Source organism: Pleurodeles waltl, chromosome 6 (assembly GCF_031143425.1).
Source record: "Pleurodeles waltl isolate 20211129_DDA chromosome 6, aPleWal1.hap1.20221129, whole genome shotgun sequence".
NCBI lineage: Eukaryota > Metazoa > Chordata > Amphibia > Caudata > Salamandridae > Pleurodeles > Pleurodeles waltl.
The window spans coordinates 1,608,624,396-1,608,642,919 of record NC_090445.1 but is presented as its reverse complement, the minus strand read 5'-3'; the positions used below and the strand labels follow the sequence as shown (position 1 = coordinate 1,608,642,919).

The window sequence follows — 18,524 nt, the reverse complement described above, 5'->3', positions numbered from 1 at the left end:
CGTTTTCGGTTTCAGTGACAAGCCTGAGGGTAGGCCGTCCGGAAAAGTTTTCTGATGCCTGCCAAGGCTGGGATGGAGTGGCAACTCAAGAGTTTTAGTTTCCAAGGTGGTATGTTTTTTGGTCGGAGAAGGGGGTAATTTAATCACAGTTTGTTGACCCCGCGGAACTTCCTGCATCTCCAGTGTAACTTCTGTTTCGGAGTCCGAATCGTGTATGGCAAATGCCTCCTCCTCTGTAGCGGAGGCCTCCTGGATCCCCTCCTCCATGTCTGTGATGATGTCCTGGATACTAAAAATGTCAGGCATCTGTTCTATCTCCTGCCTCTGCATTTCTCTTCAACAAGCTATTCTGTCACAGAGTCTTTTTTTGATCTAAAGTAATGGCAGGCCTCACAATCCTCCTCCCAGTGCTCTGGCGACAAACAGAGGTTACAGACCTGATGTTGATTGGTCTGAGGAAATTTGGAATGGCACTTCAGACAGAAGCGGAAGGGCATCTGTTCCATCAGCTGTTCATTCTCCAAATTGTAGAGGGGAGAAAATGGCCACTCGAAGGGCCAGAGTCAAAAATTTGAATCTCACTGAGATTTCTTTATTCTCTGATATAGATAAAGGAAAACAAGATTGGAAACAATACCAACAGGTTTGGAAAGGATTTCCCAAACGGTAGAGACTTATGCGGTCTCGTACCAGAGGTTTGAAGAAACATGAGTGGATCCAAAGAGAGGAAGAAAAGAATCTGAAGATGGAGTCCATGACATTGCACATTACCAGCAAGAGGATGAGTCACTATACCTCGTGACTTGAAAGTCTTTTTCGAACAAAAACAATTTATAGCCTTCCGGATCCAACACTAGATGGAGGAAGTATGCAGAGCATGTGTGTCTACAGCTGCACATGCCATCAAACATTTATTTCAGACCACCCAAAAAAAAAAAAAAAACTAAATGTGCATGTTTCAGATTTTTTACTATTTTACCACCAATCGGATAGATGCATCCTTATAGCTAACCACAACTGAAGACAAGAAACAACACTTGGAACTCCAATCTTATCATTTATTGTCTGGCGAATTAAAGCTGTAGCTAGAAAAGAGTGTAGGGAAGCAAGGGTTTTGAAGCTAAAGACAATACCTTCCGTAACAACAATATGGTGTGATTCTGATAAAGTTAATTTCTCTTCCCATACCCCAAACGAAAGACTAAAATATGGAGTACTCAAAAGTTGCCATGTTGTTTCAAGCTCTACTGTGAACAAACTAAGGACTGATCTGGTTGAGGGTTCCTTTTTCAAGTCTGTGAGTGCTCTGCCAGGCCAGTGCAAAATGGAGGTGCTAGTGTGTGAGATGTGCCCGTTTGAGGCCAAGAAGAGTGGCTTGTGTTTCCGAGTGCAAAGAATGTGATATAGTGTGCTTTTATGAATACAGGATAAGAGTTTCGCCAGTGTGTAAAGGCAGGGTGATAGTTGATGTGCGGGTAAGAGGATGCACATGTGTGTACCTGCATGGTGAGATTATGGGCGTGTAACTGCATGGTGACAGGCTGCACCATATGAGTATGTGGGGTGAGACAAGTGCTTGGTTAAGGTACAGTGTAAGAGTGAATGAAGAGTTAACAGTTCAGCTGTAGGAGTGCAGCTTATCAGAGCCATATATTTTGGCACTTCCAAAGCTTGCCATTTAATGGAACATAAAGCCGTTTTGACAGAGACATTTAGTAGGTTGCTGGAAGACCAATACATTCAATATCATATGTTGCTGTCTAGAGAATCTGATTTGGATCTCTTTGCATGATTTTCACAGCCAGAGTGGTCTATCTACTCTTCTGGGGGAGGTGGTTCATCACTTGATAACCTTCATTCATGAAAGGCTAAACTCACTGCATATCAATTACATCAGGTCTTATCAGCAATAGGAGGAAATTAAGTGGAAGGATAAAGGCAAAGGAAGACCGGGGTTTCAAAAGACATTTCAAGCGGGCACTTGAATTAGTGAGTAACGCATTTAGAAATAATCAAATATTTATGTGCCAAACTGTGCTGAGCAATCCAAAAACAGCTACTAATATTTAGTTTTGATTAATTTGTAAGCCATCCTTGATTTCTGTGTCCCCTCATGAAACATCTATGGCATTACGGTCTCAATACTGATGCTGCTCCCGGTTCCTCCTCCTACTAGACTATAAACAAAGCCAAACACTATACTAATAATAAGCATTGCACTTATAATGTTTGGGGCAGCTCTGCCACTATGATGAAAATAAGACATCAGATGCAAATAATTCTAACATCAACTAAAGATGCTCAATCCACTTCAAAAGTCACACCTCATGTTACAGTGTAAGTAACCTTAATTAAAAGCCCTTGATGCGTCTCCATCCTCTTATGAGACGTGTTGTGTACATGGGGATGAAAGGAAACAGTTGGAAAACTTCCATCACTTACAGTAAATAATTAAAGGATGTGGGTCATTCTCGTGCAGGACAAGGGTTCACCACCAAGTGCAGAATGAGGAGGCCTCCTTACCTGCAAGTGTGTAATATTTCGATCCACATGCATTGGAGATGTTACACAGTTCTGCGACACATATTTATAGTCCGTAGGATTTGGCTCCTCATCCACACCATTGATGCACGGAATTGGTATTCTTTCATAACCACGACCAATGTCTCTGCAACACGTAAAAAGAGAATGGCTGCTTCAGCCTTTGTATTTATATCAGACCACACTGATGCTCACGTTCCAAGTGCATTTTAAGTGCTTGTTATGCCAGACCTCATTTAATCAACATTCAAATCTTTCTCAAGTATAACTGACACCCAAAGCTACAGAAAATATAGAAAAGTAAGGTACTGCAACTTAAGCAGGCACCTCCATCACAGTACCAATCTATCTTACTACATAAGGTGTGCCTAGAAAAATAAGCTGCATTAGTCAAACATTACATCAAAGCTATTTTGAACACAATCCACAGGCTGTTTTTCCCCCAAAAAAGAAGTATCTAAATATACAGTGCTAAAATTAGACACTATTGCAATGGTATTTATATAGTGCTTACTGCCCCTGACTAGGTGTCAAATAAGTTTTCAGCGAGTGGCACGCTACTCCAGCACTCAAAAGGATTAGTGGTGATTAGTATAGGGAAATAGGAGTACAGTATTAGTATGAGTATGAGTTGATTTGAGCAGAAGGATATGTGAGTTTGTTAGTAGGTTTGAATAGAATAATGGAGGAATAGAGGAGGGAAGAAACCAGAAGTGTTAATTGAGAGTTTCTAGTAATAGAATGAGCTTGGGATGAGTAAAGGAGAGATGGAGGAGGGAAGTGTCTGTAGAAAGGGGTTAGGGATATCACAGTAGTAGAAAGGGTTTTGGATGAGTCAAAGGTGAGATAAGTGAGGGAGACTATAGTAGGGTTGTTTGGGAGATAACAGTAGTAAACTCAAGTTCAGGGTAAGCCAGGAGGGAAGAGCTTAGGCAGGGTTATTATGGAGATCATAGTAGTAGAATGGGTTTGGAATGAGTCAGAGTGGGGATGGAGGATAGATTGATAGAGGTAAAGGGGTGATGAAGAAACAGAGTAAAGCATGCAAGAGAGAGTTTTTAAATCTTTTTTTAATATAAAATATATTTTCTCCTCTTGTACAGTAGGACTAAAGTAATAAAGAAATTGATATGTAAATACATAGTAAGAGAATATTTGTGTAAGGAATATAATAATGGATATAATATTTTGAGATTTAAAGTTGTAATGTATAGGCACAGAGTTTCAGGATTAGTAATATGAGGTTAATTTATTTGTGTACTTTTCTAGCATTATTTTATCTTTCCTCGAGCAAAATGCTTGTTGATAAAATAGTTAGGATAACATTGCTCATTGTGATACCTAAAATAACGGCAGGGACTCATAAGTATCTAATTCTAACAACTTATACAGGAACTATGCAATGACCTATGGACATGTTAAACACAGAATATATACATATATTTGTATACATAGACAAACACATACATTGTATACATACATGTATGTACATATATACACACACACAGAGGTATATATACATTTAACCATGAGTAAATATGCATTTGTAAAACAGGCTTAAAGAGTATGTATATATTTTATTATTATGGAATAGTAATTATACATATTTCTTAAAGAAATAGACATATCTAGATATAGTCACATCATCCGATTATAAATGTGGCTATGACAAGCCTCACTCAAATATACATGCACAATCAACAGTCAATGATCCTAGATCTAGAAAGCAAGCAACCTTCCTCTAGCTCATGTCATTAATATCCACCTTTCAAATAAAGTGACAACATGCTTTTGACTCAATCTTCAAATTTGCATTATATTTCAATTGACTCTCAGAGGAATTACTTACCAATTCATGAACTGACCACTTCATGTTTCCAGAAATGTGATAGCGTTTAGAAACGGTTGGGCTGACCCAAATGGAAGATGCATCGTCTGAGCTTTTAACTAGCACATCACACACTTTCCTTGCTCATGCAAAAGGATTTAACATAAGCAGCAGACTGAATTTAATTCTCTGCAGCTCATCTAGCAAATCAGTGGGCGATATAAAGAACTACCAGTGGCATTATTCTAAAATGAAAGGTACAGTTACTATATTATATTGCCCATACATACAGAGGTGAAAGTACCTGAGAAGAGGGACATTTAGCATTCTTATGTTTATGGTGATATCACACTGGACTTTAATTTTTTGTGCCATTCTGTTTCCTTGGGTAATACCGAAGCACCTGCAAGGTCCAGAAGCGCTGTTCAATAACATCAATTTATTACTTTGTATGAAACATATTATACACTGAAGGTAATGGTTTTACTTTCCGAAACTAGAGGGGGTTTATCTAATGAATAAGGAAGCCCTGACTTTCAAACAAATTGTCAAAGGCTGGTCATGGATGGGGAAGAGATGGAATCGTGCCACTCTTTTTGGACTAGTGTTTGATTTTTGTGTTCTGTGAGAGAAAAGCAGTAAAAACAACTGGCATAGCATGGACTTCACAGGACCTAGCACAGAATGTACGTATAACTAAGTAAATCCTACCCAGGTAATCCCCCAAAAAAGACAGATCACCTTAAAAAATGTTGGTTAGTTAATTGTTGAGTGCTGAGCCTGGTCACCCCATACCACCTATAGAATGTTTGTAGTATAATTCACTGAACACTGCTGTTCCAATGAAACAGGTGCGCTACTCTAACCTAAGAGAGAAGCACTCTATAAATAGCAGTCTAGAATATAAATATTTATATTGTCATAAATGTATCTGAGAACCATTTATAACATATCTACATTTAAAAATAATAATAATTTTTTGTATTTGATTATCAAAAATCCAAAAGATTAAATGAATCAAATTGGTGTCTAAAGTATAATATATTGAAAAATCTTGTATCATCCAAAGATTTTATGTTCAGAGCTTTAGAGGAGGAGTTCCAATTATTTGGTCAAGGTACCACAGACAAGTATGTTAAAATGTTCATTCATTATTTCTTTCTTGCTGAAAAGGTTGTACTTGGCTCAGTTTGCAAAGCCAAAATAGGTCAGGCCCAAGGACACCAGTGGCACAGGACCTGAACAACTACAGTTTAGGCCCAATACCACCTTGTGCCTCCCGAGTTGAGGCCCGGTGCCACCAACAGAGAAGAGCACAAGGAGAGGATATCTTTGCCCCTAAAAGAGAAGTGGAGAAAGAGAAGACATCTTTCGAGGAAAAAAAGCTCATGAATGCAGCAGACGCAGCTGGGAGAAGTAATTCAACTTCCACTCTACAGGAGTACCTGCCAAGATTGCAAAAGAGCCTACAACATATACGTGGAACTAGTAATATTTTCAAATGGTTCTTGAGTTTTGATATCACCTATAGATCGTAGGCTTTAGCTGATGTACCTAAGACTGTCAGTTCAATGAGTCACTTGTCCACAGAATACAAAGCAGTCTTTGGGAGAATGTCTTTAGGTGATCAAATGATCTTTTAATGAAGGAAGGTAGCTGTGATCAGACAGTTTAGGATGAAGCCAGCTAAGTACCTTCAGACAATCAAATACCGGAAGAGAGCAGATGGTGTTATGTTTGAGATGTGTATTCATGGTTTATTGCATGACTGGAATGAGGGGGTGAAAGGATTGTGGAAAAGGATTTTTAAAGCCCTTAGTCAGTTCATGGTGACGGTGTCACTGGAGAAAAACATTTCTACCCCGCATAGGCAATACCTCTCTGACTTGGCATAGAAAGATCCAGAGAAACCTGAAGTGTTGGCTAAAAGGTTAACAAATGCTGGACCAGCATGGCTCCAAGCTAAAGAGAGAGTAGAATTCTCAACAGACGGGTTCTAAACAAGATGGTAAGAGCCAGGGTGATCCCTAAGAGTCCAAGAGAGAAAACAAGCAGAAAGGGATCTTGGGTCCAGGTCAGTAACACAAGGACAAGGGAGTACAGCAAACAAGGAAAGAAAGGAGAGGAAGGTTCATCCTAGTCCAAGGGGATTTCTTGTTATAAGTGTCATATCACAAGAAAGGACATCACAAAAGGGACTATCAATTGAAAGAACATGGATAGGCTGAATTTATTTCAGCAAGGGTGTTTACTGTGGGTGAATGAATCTGAGAAACTATTGTGAATTGGAGGAAGGATCCTGCACTGAGGACTACAGTAACAGAGGACAATGATTGAAAAGTAGTACTTCAAACCCAAGGATATTCACCCTTATGCCAATTACACGCTTAATAGCTAGAGGGGATTACAAGGAGAAGTAACTCTCCCACGTTTAGGTAGAAATCAACTGCATGTCACCCATGGTCAATGTAGGGGTGAGGGAGAAGCAAGGTTCTAGATATCTTAGCCAATGACTCGACTGTACCAGACTCGCAGTCTACATGGCTTGCACCATTTTGATAAAAAAACAAGCTGCATATTAGGATGAGGAACAGTCTGGGGTCATACCAGACTTGCCAAGACCACTGCAAGGCACTGAGCAGATCTGGTCAGACTCTGAGAAGACACAGGCCTTGGCATCCATCCACCCTGCTCCAGAGGGAGAAAAGGATCAGTGTTCTGATGACCGGACTTCTTCAATGGTGGATTAAGGAGCTGAGTAGTCTGATCTGCGAGGGGCAATGGGAATGTCCCTTGCATGACATGTTCCCCTGCCCCTGTCCTGAGCACCCAACTGCATATAGCTGATAATCTGACTTTTTCTTTTTACCCTGAAATTAGACTAATGTAATTGTGTGTGCAGAGGCCAGGGTCTGCTTCTGACCATGTGAGGTGGAAGGGTTAACCAAGCAGCCATCATTGTGCACATAGAACTAATGTTCCTGGCTTGGCCATAATGTACAAAGTGGTGGTGGAAGCATACCCAGTGCAACCACGTCTTTAGATCTGTGTCAAAACGAGCAAGGCCTACTGGCGCCAAAAAAGTAACGTTTCTGTGTATATCAAACAATTGCACTGGCATCCTAAGCATATGCAGAGTGTATAAAATGTGTCCAGTAGTAGCATGAGGTGTGAGTGTGCCTGAGTACGGAGACTAGAGGGATGAATTTTGAATGCCCCTGCCTGGCAGCGCTACAGTAGAAATGTATTGCCTGCATTCCTTGAATGGAAGGGATGCGATCGAGGCACTGATGTTAAGAGTACTGAGACAGGGCCATTTTAGAAAATCCATGAGGTTACTAATTAGTCTTCTTAAGCACTGCCATCTGGTTGCTTGTAGGAGTGCGCGATGAGACTGCAGTTCCATTGAGTGAGGAAGGTTCTGTGTCACCTTTGATTACCATTTCAAATGGGCTCTTGACAACCAGCTGCAGAAAACGTACTTAAATCATGTCAGCTTTAAAGTATGCTTTCTCAATACCACAAATATACCTGTTCACAACTTTTTCCACCTGGGCAGGCTGAATGGAGGAGGCTTCTTTCAGAGTTTTGCTAACTTGTAGGGTCTCCCACACTTCAGAGTTCAGAGTGCAGCACTCCAACGGGGTCTCTCCTTCCTTATTCTTTACAGTAACATCAGATCCACGGGAAAGGAAGAGCCTGGAGAGGTTAACACAAGCACTTTAACACCAGCGACCTAAAGAAGCTGGTCAAAAGAAATAAGGCAACGAAATAAACCCAACCTTAAATACAGCAAAACAGTAAACTCTCTAGATTTTAAACAATGATAGAGGTCAGCTGACTTATATAATATTTGTGTTTACAAATGCAATTTGTAATCTTTGAATATCATGAATGCTTTGAATCTCATGTGAAATTGTAAGCGCAGTGTGGCCATACTGAATATATGGGATAGGAGTTTGTCATTACAAACTCCACAGCTCCATAATGGCTTCACTGAAGTCTGGGAAGCTTGGTATCAGACTTCTCAGCACAATACACCAACAGTGATGCCAGTGTTGGATTTATTGAGAAATGCACCCAGACAGCATCTTAGAGATGCTCCCTGTATTTCAGGATAGTTTATTTTGCAGGACTAACCAGTATGTGCCAACCTGCCACTTCGAGACAAGTTTCTGACCACATGGGTGAGAGCCTTGGTGCTCTCTGTAGCCAGAAACAAAGCCTGCACTGGGTGGAGGTAAATCACACCTCCACCCCCAGAAGGCACTGTAACACCTGGCGGTGAGCCTCAAAGGCTCAGGCCTCTTGTTATAGTGCCGCAGAGCAACCCCACCTATTAGAGATGCCTCCCCCCTGGACAAAGCCCCAACTTTCGCCATAAGTCCAGCGGGAAAGTTAGGAAAAACAAGGAGGAGTGACTACTTCAGCTAAGACCACTTCTAAGGTGTTCATGGCTGATGTGCCCCCACCATCCTTGCAAAATCCTCCATCTTGGTTTGGAGGACAGGGACCAGTAAAGTAGGTCTGTGTCCCCTTCCCCAAAAGGAGTGGACACCAAAAAGAATGTAGTCAACCCCAGGGACAGTAGCCACTAGCTACTGCCCTCTGACCCCTGTAACCATCCTAAACCCAGGATTTAAGGGCTTCCCTGAACCTAGCTCATCAGATTCATGGTGACCTCAAGAAGACGACATGAAGAAAGAAGGACTGCTAAGCTGACTCCCCCAGAAGAGAAGTCTGAAGACACTAAGTGACTTGGCCCCAGTCCTAAAGGACTGTCTACAGCTTCTGAAGACCCCATACAAAAAGGCGACACATCCCTCAGGACCAGCAACCTCTTAAAATCCTGAAGAGGATTGCCTGTACCCCAGAGGACCAAGATCTCCTGTGGACGGCAGCCCTGTCCAGAAAAACTCCAGCCAACGCCGCCAGAACCACCCCGGATCAGTAAGTCCTGCCTACTCTGCACCCGATGCCCACAGCCCGTGTCCAGGTGAACCCAACATGACGACGTCTGCAGCCTAAATCTGGAGGACACCCCTGACCGCAAGAGAACCGGACAAAGATTACTGACACCAAAAGGTACTCCTGCACCCGCAGCCCCATTTCCTTGGGGAATCTGACCACTGGTCCAGCGACGCCCAGCAGGCAGCCCTCCTCCTTGCCCAGCCTGTGGTTTTCCAGAACGACTCCCTGTACCTAGCCTGCAACATCTTTGTGACCCGGGGTCCCACTATTGAAAAGCATTGGGAACCAGACTGTGTCTGGACTCTGCACCTGGCCGCCCCTGCCCCTGCCACTGAGGGTGTGTGTTTGGTGCTGACCTGTCCACCTCCCCTACACCACCTCCAGTGCTCACCTAAACCACCCAGGTCTGCCCTCCGAAGGTGGGGGTACTTACCTTCAAACAGGCCTGAATCCAAGTGCCCCCAGCCTCCATAGGACTCCATTTTAAATCCTGCATCATCTTTGACCTCTACACCCAGCCGGTACTGTGTTGCTGGTGGTGGGTGATTGGGGTTAACTTGAACCCCAACCTGTGGGCATCCTAACCCCCGGAGACTGGAACTGTAAGTCGTGTACTTACCTCAAAACTGTACTAACATTTCTCCACCCCCAGAACTGTTTCTGAAAATTGCAGTGTCAACTTTTAAAACAGATATTTGCTATTTTCTTGAAAAACTTTTAACTTGCCAAATTTAAACAAAGTGGTGTTAACACATATGTTGCATACTTACAAATGTACTTACCTGCAAACTGAATCTTCTGGTTCTAGAAATAAAATAACAAAGTATATTTTTGCTATATAAAAACCACTGGCCTGGAATAAGCCACTGAGTGTGTGCTTCCTTTATTGCCTGGGTGCGTACAGCAAATAGTTTGCACTAAACCCTGATAAGCCTAACTGTTCGATCGCACTAACACAAAGAGCATTAATATTATCTACTTTAGCCTCTGGGGATCCCCTGGCCTCTGTGCACAGTATGGCCGTCATTATTTTCTCAAGACCGCCGAAGTCACGGGCGCCAGAAGACCAACATATTATGAGTACTGAAGGATATCCGCCACAATTTGGGCAGCAATCCTCCAGTAGTCGTGCTAGAGGTAGGAGACGCAGGAGCAGTTCCACCACCGGCCCACCAAAAGGACTATGCCAGCCGTATTACAACCTGTAATACGGCCTGGTGGTGTCCTGATGGCGTGGTCTGCTGGCGGTTGGAAGCGTCTGTTTTCGTTCCCTGCTGGACGACCTCCTCGCTGGACAAGGTAAGTTGATCACCAACAGGGGAGGGGGATAGGAAGGTGGGGGGTGTTGTGTGTGCATGTGTGAGTGGGTGTTTTCTGTGTGTGGGAATGAAAGTGTGTATGTGTATGCGTGTGTGAATTCATGTATGATTGTTGAAGTGAGCGCGTGTTGGAATGTTTGTGTGAATGCATGTATGTATGCGTGTGTGTGAATGCGTGTATGTATGCGTGCGAGTATATGCGTGTATGTAAGTGTTAGTGAATTCGTGTATGCAGGGTCTATGGATGTGTGTGTGGGTGCTGGTATGGAGGGGGGTGGGCAGACAGGGGTGTTATAAAAGGGGTGGGGGAGTTGGTATGGAAAGGGGGGTGGGAGGGGTACTGAAATCACGAGGGCTAGTCATCTGCCGGTGGCAGGAAAGAAATTTCCTGTCACATGTAGTCCTTCCGCCAGGGTTTTCGTGGCGGAGCTACCACGACAGAAACACTGGCAGAAAGCCCCCTCATGATACTGCCGGAGGTCTTTAATGGACCGCTGGGTTGGAGATGCTGATCTCCGGACCGGCTGTCCCACCGCCCTGGCGGTACAAGTGGGGATGTGGCAGTCTTCATTGCCGGCCTGTCAGCAGTCAGACCTACACCACGGCCCTGGCGGTCTTGTGACCGCCATGGTCATAAAGAGGGCCTATATCTCATTTTGATATAGTACATACAGATCCAGCTTCCTACACTGGTGGATCAGCGGTAGGGGTCTACGACTTTGCATTTGCTGGACGACTCAGAAAGTACCTGATCACACAACTAAATCCCAAAATTGCCTTTTTGGCCAAATTTTTTTTACATTTGGCAAATTTCTCAAAAACTTTAAAGTCCTGCTAGGGCCTTGGTTTAGTCTTCTTTAGCATTTATTTTCTAGATTTAAACGTTATTCGAGTTAGGGGTAAGTAACAGAAGTATGTTTTAGTTCCTAAAAGAAATCCCCAACTTCAGTAACCTAATGAGCAGCTCAGAAGACATGGTTGTGAAGCTCAATGTCACCCCTTACCTCCATTTAGGAATGGAAGAATTAGGTTCCCTCTGCAGACTGAAAAAGATTAAAACGGGGCCCAACCCTAACAAGGTCAAGCTGCCGGAGAGCTCCTGGCAGAGGATGTAAGGGACCACCCTGCTGAGGAGGAAGACTTCCCCTCATATAGGGAACATTTTTAGAGTTGAGGAGCATGAGCCCTCCCTCCTCACCTAGTTAGGGAGAACAGGACACCAAGGCCCCTATCTCCAAGGACAGTGCTCACAGGACCTGGATCTTCCACAGGGGGGTCCAGTTTCTCTGAGAACATGGAGTGCAGCCTCAATGAAGCGGCCTCCTTTTAACAAGGATGGCCAAAAGATGAGCTTTGCAGCAACAGCTCCTAGCTCTACAGAGGGAAAGAGAAGAAATTGGTTCAGCACCCATTGATTGTGGTAACAATCTAAATAGAGTCCAAGACCATTCCGATGTCCTAAAAATCCCCCAAAGGATTGTCTCTAAATATGAAGGTGATGACATCACCAAATGGGTCACAGCTTTTGAGAAAGCTTGTGCAACCTGAAAGCTAAACAAATCTCATGGGGGAGATCTCCTTTGGGCTCCTCACACTCACTGGTGCAAATGCTGAATCCTATGACCACGTGAAGGCTACCCTGATTGAGGGCTTTGGATTCACCACTGAGGAATATAGAATTAGGTTCAGGGGACTCACAAAACCTCGAGCCAGTCCTGGGTTGATTTGTAGGCTACTCAGTGAAAACACTAGATGGTTGGATAACTGGCAGTGGAATGCATGACTATTATGGGATTTATAATTTATTTATGGAAGGACATCTTTTAAGCAACTGCTTCATTAACAAGTGGCATAAATTCTGGTACACCTAGGTCCAATTTCTCCCCCAAAATTGGGAAAGATGGCAGATCACTGGGTCAAGACAAGGGTGACAACCTTCCACTGGGGGTGACCAAAAGAAAAGGGTTACAAAGCCTCCCCAGGGGAAGGGTGGTGAGACACCTAAGGACAAAAGTAAAACGTTTTCTCAAAGGCCTCAAAAACCTGCACAGGAGGGTGGGCCTGGAGCCTCTTGACAATGCTCACATGGGTACAAGGGTAAAAACTTTTATCCCAAAAAAGGCATGATGTCACAACTGTAAACAGAATGGACATCAAACTGGAGACCTGGCCTCTCTAAAAAAGAATCCCCCTAGCACTGCTCCAGTTAGTACTGTTGTAGCCGTCTCCAGGTGGGATCAACAGTGTGCCCAAAGCAAATCAGGGTTCACATTGAAGCTACTTTAGTCTCTGAGGGTGAGGTGATGTTGCCACACTTGCTGTCTTGTCACCTTAACATGCGAAAATACAGACAGCGCCTCTTGATTAATAGGACAAAGGTAGAGTAAGGGATACAGGTGCCAGTGTCAACATGGTGACAGAAAAAACTTGTTTCCACAGGACAGTATTTGGCTGGACAAACTTTTGCAGTTACCAAGGCTGGACATTTAAGTAAGGTCCATCCCACGGAAATGGTGACCTTAGAATGGAGAGGGGTTACTGTCCTGGAACAGGTAGTGGTCTCTTCTGCGATCCCAGTGGAATGCTTGCTAAGGAACCAACAGGAGTCCTCAGCTCGAGCTGAGTTAAAAATCAAAACCCATGCAGCTATGCTGGGAATCCCTGAGATGATATGTGTAAGAACAAGAGCACAAAGCCGAACACAGGGTAAACAAGAAGTGTTGGAGCCTGGAATAACGGCCCTATTCTTCCACAAGAAAGGGCAAGAAGACTGGGGGACCAGCTTCTGAGTAGCGAAAAAAACAAGACCTCTATTTTCATGAAGGAGCCTTATTCTCTGAGAGTCCATGAGCTGGGTCCTTATCGGGGGGCCCTCAAGGGAACATCTGTGTCAGGGACAAACAACTTGTCCCGCGCTTGAAGGCCTGAGACAGCAAGCAGCTGCGAAGGAAAAAGGAAGTGTCAGCTGCTCCCAAAGGGTCTACTGGGAAGATGGGCTCCTTTGCACTAAGGCCAGAGACCCCAAACCGAGTGCAACCAGGAGGGTGGTAGTGCCTTAGCAATTTAGTCAGTTTATTCTCACTTTGGCCCCATGACATCCCCCTAGCTGGGCATCTAAGACAGACAAAAACTTGGAATAGGCTTGTCAGCAATTTCTACTGGCCCAATATGTCACAGAAGCTGAAGGAGTTTTGTAACTCCTGTGTCACCTACCAAGCCAGAGATAAGGCAAGTGATCACCCAAAGCCCCCCTTCATTCCACTTCCTGTGGTGGGGGTTTCCTTAGAAAGGGTTGGTGTGGACATTATGGGTCCACTTAAGCCATCCACAGCCTCAGGACAGCAGTACATACTTGTATTAGTGGATCATTCCACCAGATATCGTGAAGCAATTTCCCCTAGATCTACCACAGTTCCCGAGGTAGCCAAGGCCCTGATAGGTATTTTTTTTTTTTACCAGCGTAGGGTTTCATAAGGACATGGTTTTAGGTTTCACGGGGTGGGGGGCTGGGGTGGGAGCATGCCGGGTCGTGCATGCTGATTGGTAATGCCTTTACCAGGAATACGTTTACAACAACAAAATCGTTGTAAACACATTTGTGGTAAAGGCCTTGGTGCTTCGAACGAGGTCGTTGTTGAGCCACGGGTGGTTTAGGCACCCGTGGTTCCGACATATAACCGATCATGGGGCTTCCTGAAAAACTCATAAGGAGATGGGATGTACTCTTGCCATGCTTGCTTTTCGCCTACAGTAATGCCTTAGAAGGGATTAGGATTTTCCCCCTTTGAACGTCTGTTTGGCCACCCTGTAAAGGGACCACTTGCACTTGTAAAAGACAGCTGGCAGAGACCTCTCCATGAGCCTAAACAAGAGGCAGTAGACTATGTGGTTGGCCTCCGCTCAAGGCTGGCTGAGTACATGGAAAGGGCAGCCAAAAACCTTGAGGCAGCCAGCAGCTCCAGAAGAAGTGCTATGAGCAAAAGGCTGCACTGATAGAATTCAGAACAGCGCAGAAGTTATGGGTTCGGGAGCCTGTGGCTCCCAGGGAACTTCAGGACAGATGGAGTGGCCCTTACCCTACCTAGAGAAAAAAAAGAGTGAGGTCACCCACTTGGTGGACCTGGGCACCAGCAGGACACCCAAGAGGATGATCAATGTAAACAGCCTAAAACCCTATTGTGACAGGGTTGATGTGACGATGCTGAAGGTTGCTGAGGAGGAGAAGGACGCAGAGAGTGAACCTCTCCCTGACCTCCTCTCAAATGACCCTAAAGATGGGTCAGTTGATGGAGTGGTCTATTCAGACACCCTCACTGCCCAACAGCAAGCTTACTGCAGACAAGTCCTACAACAGTTTGCTGGGCTCTTCTCTTTGGCCCCTGGACATACCCATCTGTGTACCTATGATGTGGACACAGGACGCAGTTTACCTGTCAAAACAAAAATCTATAGACAGTCTGACCAAGTCAAACAGAGCATTAAAGTGGAAGTCCACAAGATGCTGGATTTAGGAGATACTGAACCCTCTGACAGCCCCCTGGGCTTGCCCAGTGGTTTTGGTTCCCAAACCTCATTCCAAGGTTGGGAAGAGAGAGATGAGGTTTTGTGTGGACAACAGAGGTCTCAACGGTACCACAAAGACAGATGCTCGCCTTATACCAAGAGCAGATGAACTTATAGACTAATTGGGTGCAGCTAAACTCCTCAGTACCTTTCAGTTAACTGCGGGGTACTGGCAATCAGAATGGCACCTGGAGCAAAATAAAAGTGAGCATTCTCTACACCTGATGGGCATTATCAGTTTACTGTTATGCCCTCTGGCTTAAAGAATATCACTGCCACTTTCCAAAGGTATATGACTACCGGTCCAGCGACATCCAGCAAACGGCCCACCTCCTTGTCCAGCCTGTGGTTTTCCGGACCAACTCCCTGGACCTAGCCTGCAGCATCTTTGTGACCCCAGGGGTCCCCCTATTGAAAAGCATTGGGAGCCCAATGCTGTGTTTGCACCCGGCCACCCTTGTACCGCTGAGGATGTATGTTTGGGTACTGAACTGGGGCCCTCCCAGTGCTCACCTAAAACCCCCAGGTCTGCCCTCTGAAGACACAGGTACTTACCTGCAAGCAAGCCTGATTCCCAGTGCTCCGAGTCTCAATAGGACTCCATTTTAAATCCTGCATCACGTTTGACCTCTGCACCCGGTCGGCCCCCTGTTGCTGGTAGTGGGTGTTTGGGGTTAACTTGAACCTCAACATGTGGACATCCTAACCCCCGGAGACTGGAACTGTAAGTCGTGTACTTACCTCAAAACTGTACTAACATTTCTCCACCCCCAGAACTGTTTCTGAAAATTGCAGTGTCAACTTTTAAAACGGATATTTGCTATTTTCTTGAAAACCATTTAACATGCCAAACTGAAACAAAGTGGTGTTGATACATATGTTGGATACTTACAAATGTACTCACCTGCAAACTGAATCTTGTGGTTCTAGAAATAAAGTAACAAAGTATATATTTTGCCTGTGTGTGTACAACAAATGCTTCGAATTAGCTAACTGCTCGACCACACTTCCACAAGAGAGCATTAGCATTATTTACTTTAGCCTCTGTTAAGCCTCAGGGGAACCTCTGGACTCATTTTGATATAGTATTTACAGAACCAGCTTCCTGCACAATGCATGAGGCTATCATCCCCAATAGATACATCACTAGAGTTTTACTGTTTAAGTATGATTCTGTTGTAATTAAGCGATGAGGTTTCGAAAAGCCCAAATCCTTACTGGGTGTAGATATGCCAATGCTGAATGATTATTCAGAATTGCTCCCAGATAAGGCTTGATCTGTGAAGGTTGAAAATGACATTTGAGATAGTTTATTGTAAATCCCAAAGTGTGTAGAAGATTTATAGTGTACTGAGTATGCCAATGACATTTTTGGATTGTATTGGCTTCCATGAGTTAATCGTCTAAGTATGGGAAAATGTGGACGTGTTGCCTCCTGAGAAATGCAGCTATTACAGCTAAGCAATTTGTGAATTCCCTTGGGGCAATTGTTACCCCGAATCGTAGTACTTTGAATTGATGTTTTCCCTGCAATGACAAACCGTAGATATTTGCGGTGCGCTGGATGTATGGGAATGTGGAAATAAGTATCTTTGAGACCTAATGCTGTCATGTAACCCCCCCTGAAAGTATGTATAGGTTGAGAGGCCGGAGATCAAGAATTGGTCTTAATGAACCGTCTTTCTTTGGTGTGAGGAAGTATAAAGAATATACTCCTAAGCCCTGTTGGGATAGGGGAACAAATACTATAACCCCTTTGAGAAGAAGGGACTGTACCTCCCTCTTTCAAGAGAATGAGATGGTCTTGTGAGAAGGAGGCATATTTGGTAGAGTGGAAATGAGTTCTAGACAATGACCCTGTTGGTCTCATTGGTCTGTGGTGATTTTTGACCATTGGGGATAAAAATCTGCCAATCTTCCTAACACAGGAGATGTATAAACTGTGGGAATTTGTGAACAGTCACTGTTTTGTATTAGAGGGAGGTACACTAGAGGTGGATGCTTTACCTTTACCTATATTGTCTGTGCCTCTAAAGGATCCTCGAAAGGAACCCCTAGTGTAAAAATGAGTTCCTTGCTTACTTTGTGCAGTGAAAGGTTCAGTGTCTGATGGTTTGAAACCACCCCTAAATTGTGGCCTACGAAAATTAAACCTGAAGGGTGTAGATAATAAGGCCCCCATGGCTTTAGCTGTTTCAGAGTCAGTCTTTAATTTTTCAATAGTGGTGTCCACCTCTTGGCCACATAAATGTTCCTTGTCAAAAGGTATGTTCAAGACTGCCCACATGCTGCTGTGTCAGCTGCATCAGTGGGCCCTGTCATACCTCACCAAGAGTGCCTGAGTGTAGGAAAGTGCCACTGTTGGCATGGTTACCCCCACACACTTTTTGCCTAGTGTTGATGCCAACTTTGAAAGTGTGCTGGGCCCTGCTAACCAGGCTTCAGCACAACTGTTCTTTCCCTAAAACTGTACCTTTGTTTCCACAATTGACACAGCCCTGGCATACAGTTAAGTCCCTTGTAAAAGGTACCTATGGTACCAAGGGACCCTGTGTGCCAGGGGAGCTCCATAAGGGCTGCAGCATGTATTATCCCACCCTAGGGGACCTCTCACCCAGCACATGCACACTGCCTTGCAGCTTGTGTTTGCTGATGGGGAGAAAAAGACAGAGTTGACATGCCACCGCCCCCCCCCACCGGGGTGCCCTGTGCACAAACCATTGCCTTTGTCATAGGTTAGTCACCCCTCTAGAAGGCCTTCCAGCCCTAAGGCAGGGTGTACTATACTACAGGTGAGGGCATAGCTGCATGAGCAACGTGCCCCTACAGTGATTAAGTCCATTCGTAGACATTGTAAGTACAGTGTAGCCATATTGAGTATATGGTCTGGGAGTTTGTCATTACGAACTCCACAGCTCCATAATGGCTTCACTGAATACTGGGAACTTTGGTATCAAACGTCTTTGCACAATAAACCCACACTGATGCCAGTGTGGGTTTTATTGAAAAATGCACCCAGAAGGGGAAAAATGAACCTCGACGTACCCCACAACAGCCACATCTCCGCACACCTGAGACACCTGCATTGGCTCCCAGTCAGCAAAAGGATCACCTTTCGACTTCTCACCCACGCACACAAAGCCCTCCACAACAAGGGACTGGAATACCTCAACCGACGCCTCAGCTTCTACGTCCCCACCCACCTCCTCCGTTCCTCTGGCCTCGCACTCGCTTCCGTCCCTCGCATCCGCCGCTCCACAGCGGGTGGGAGATCTTTCTCCTTCCTGGCGGCCAAGACCTGG

The 18,524-nt window shown here is 44.5% G+C and overlaps 1 protein-coding gene across 15 annotated transcripts in view; it reads right to left on the bottom strand.

Annotated features, from left to right (window-relative positions):
• EHMT1 (euchromatic histone lysine methyltransferase 1) overlaps positions 1-18,524 on the bottom strand; it is an 800,236-nt gene that overhangs the window by 144,576 nt on the left and 637,136 nt on the right. For all 15 annotated transcript variants that reach the window (XM_069241478.1, XM_069241487.1, XM_069241485.1 and 12 more), the window contains 2 exons: positions 7,901-8,068; positions 2,524-2,668 (listed from right to left, as the gene is read on the bottom strand). In XM_069241478.1, the coding sequence (XP_069097579.1) occupies positions 2,524-2,668; positions 7,901-8,068 (313 nt within the window). The remainder of the gene's footprint in view (positions 1-2,523; positions 2,669-7,900; positions 8,069-18,524) is intronic.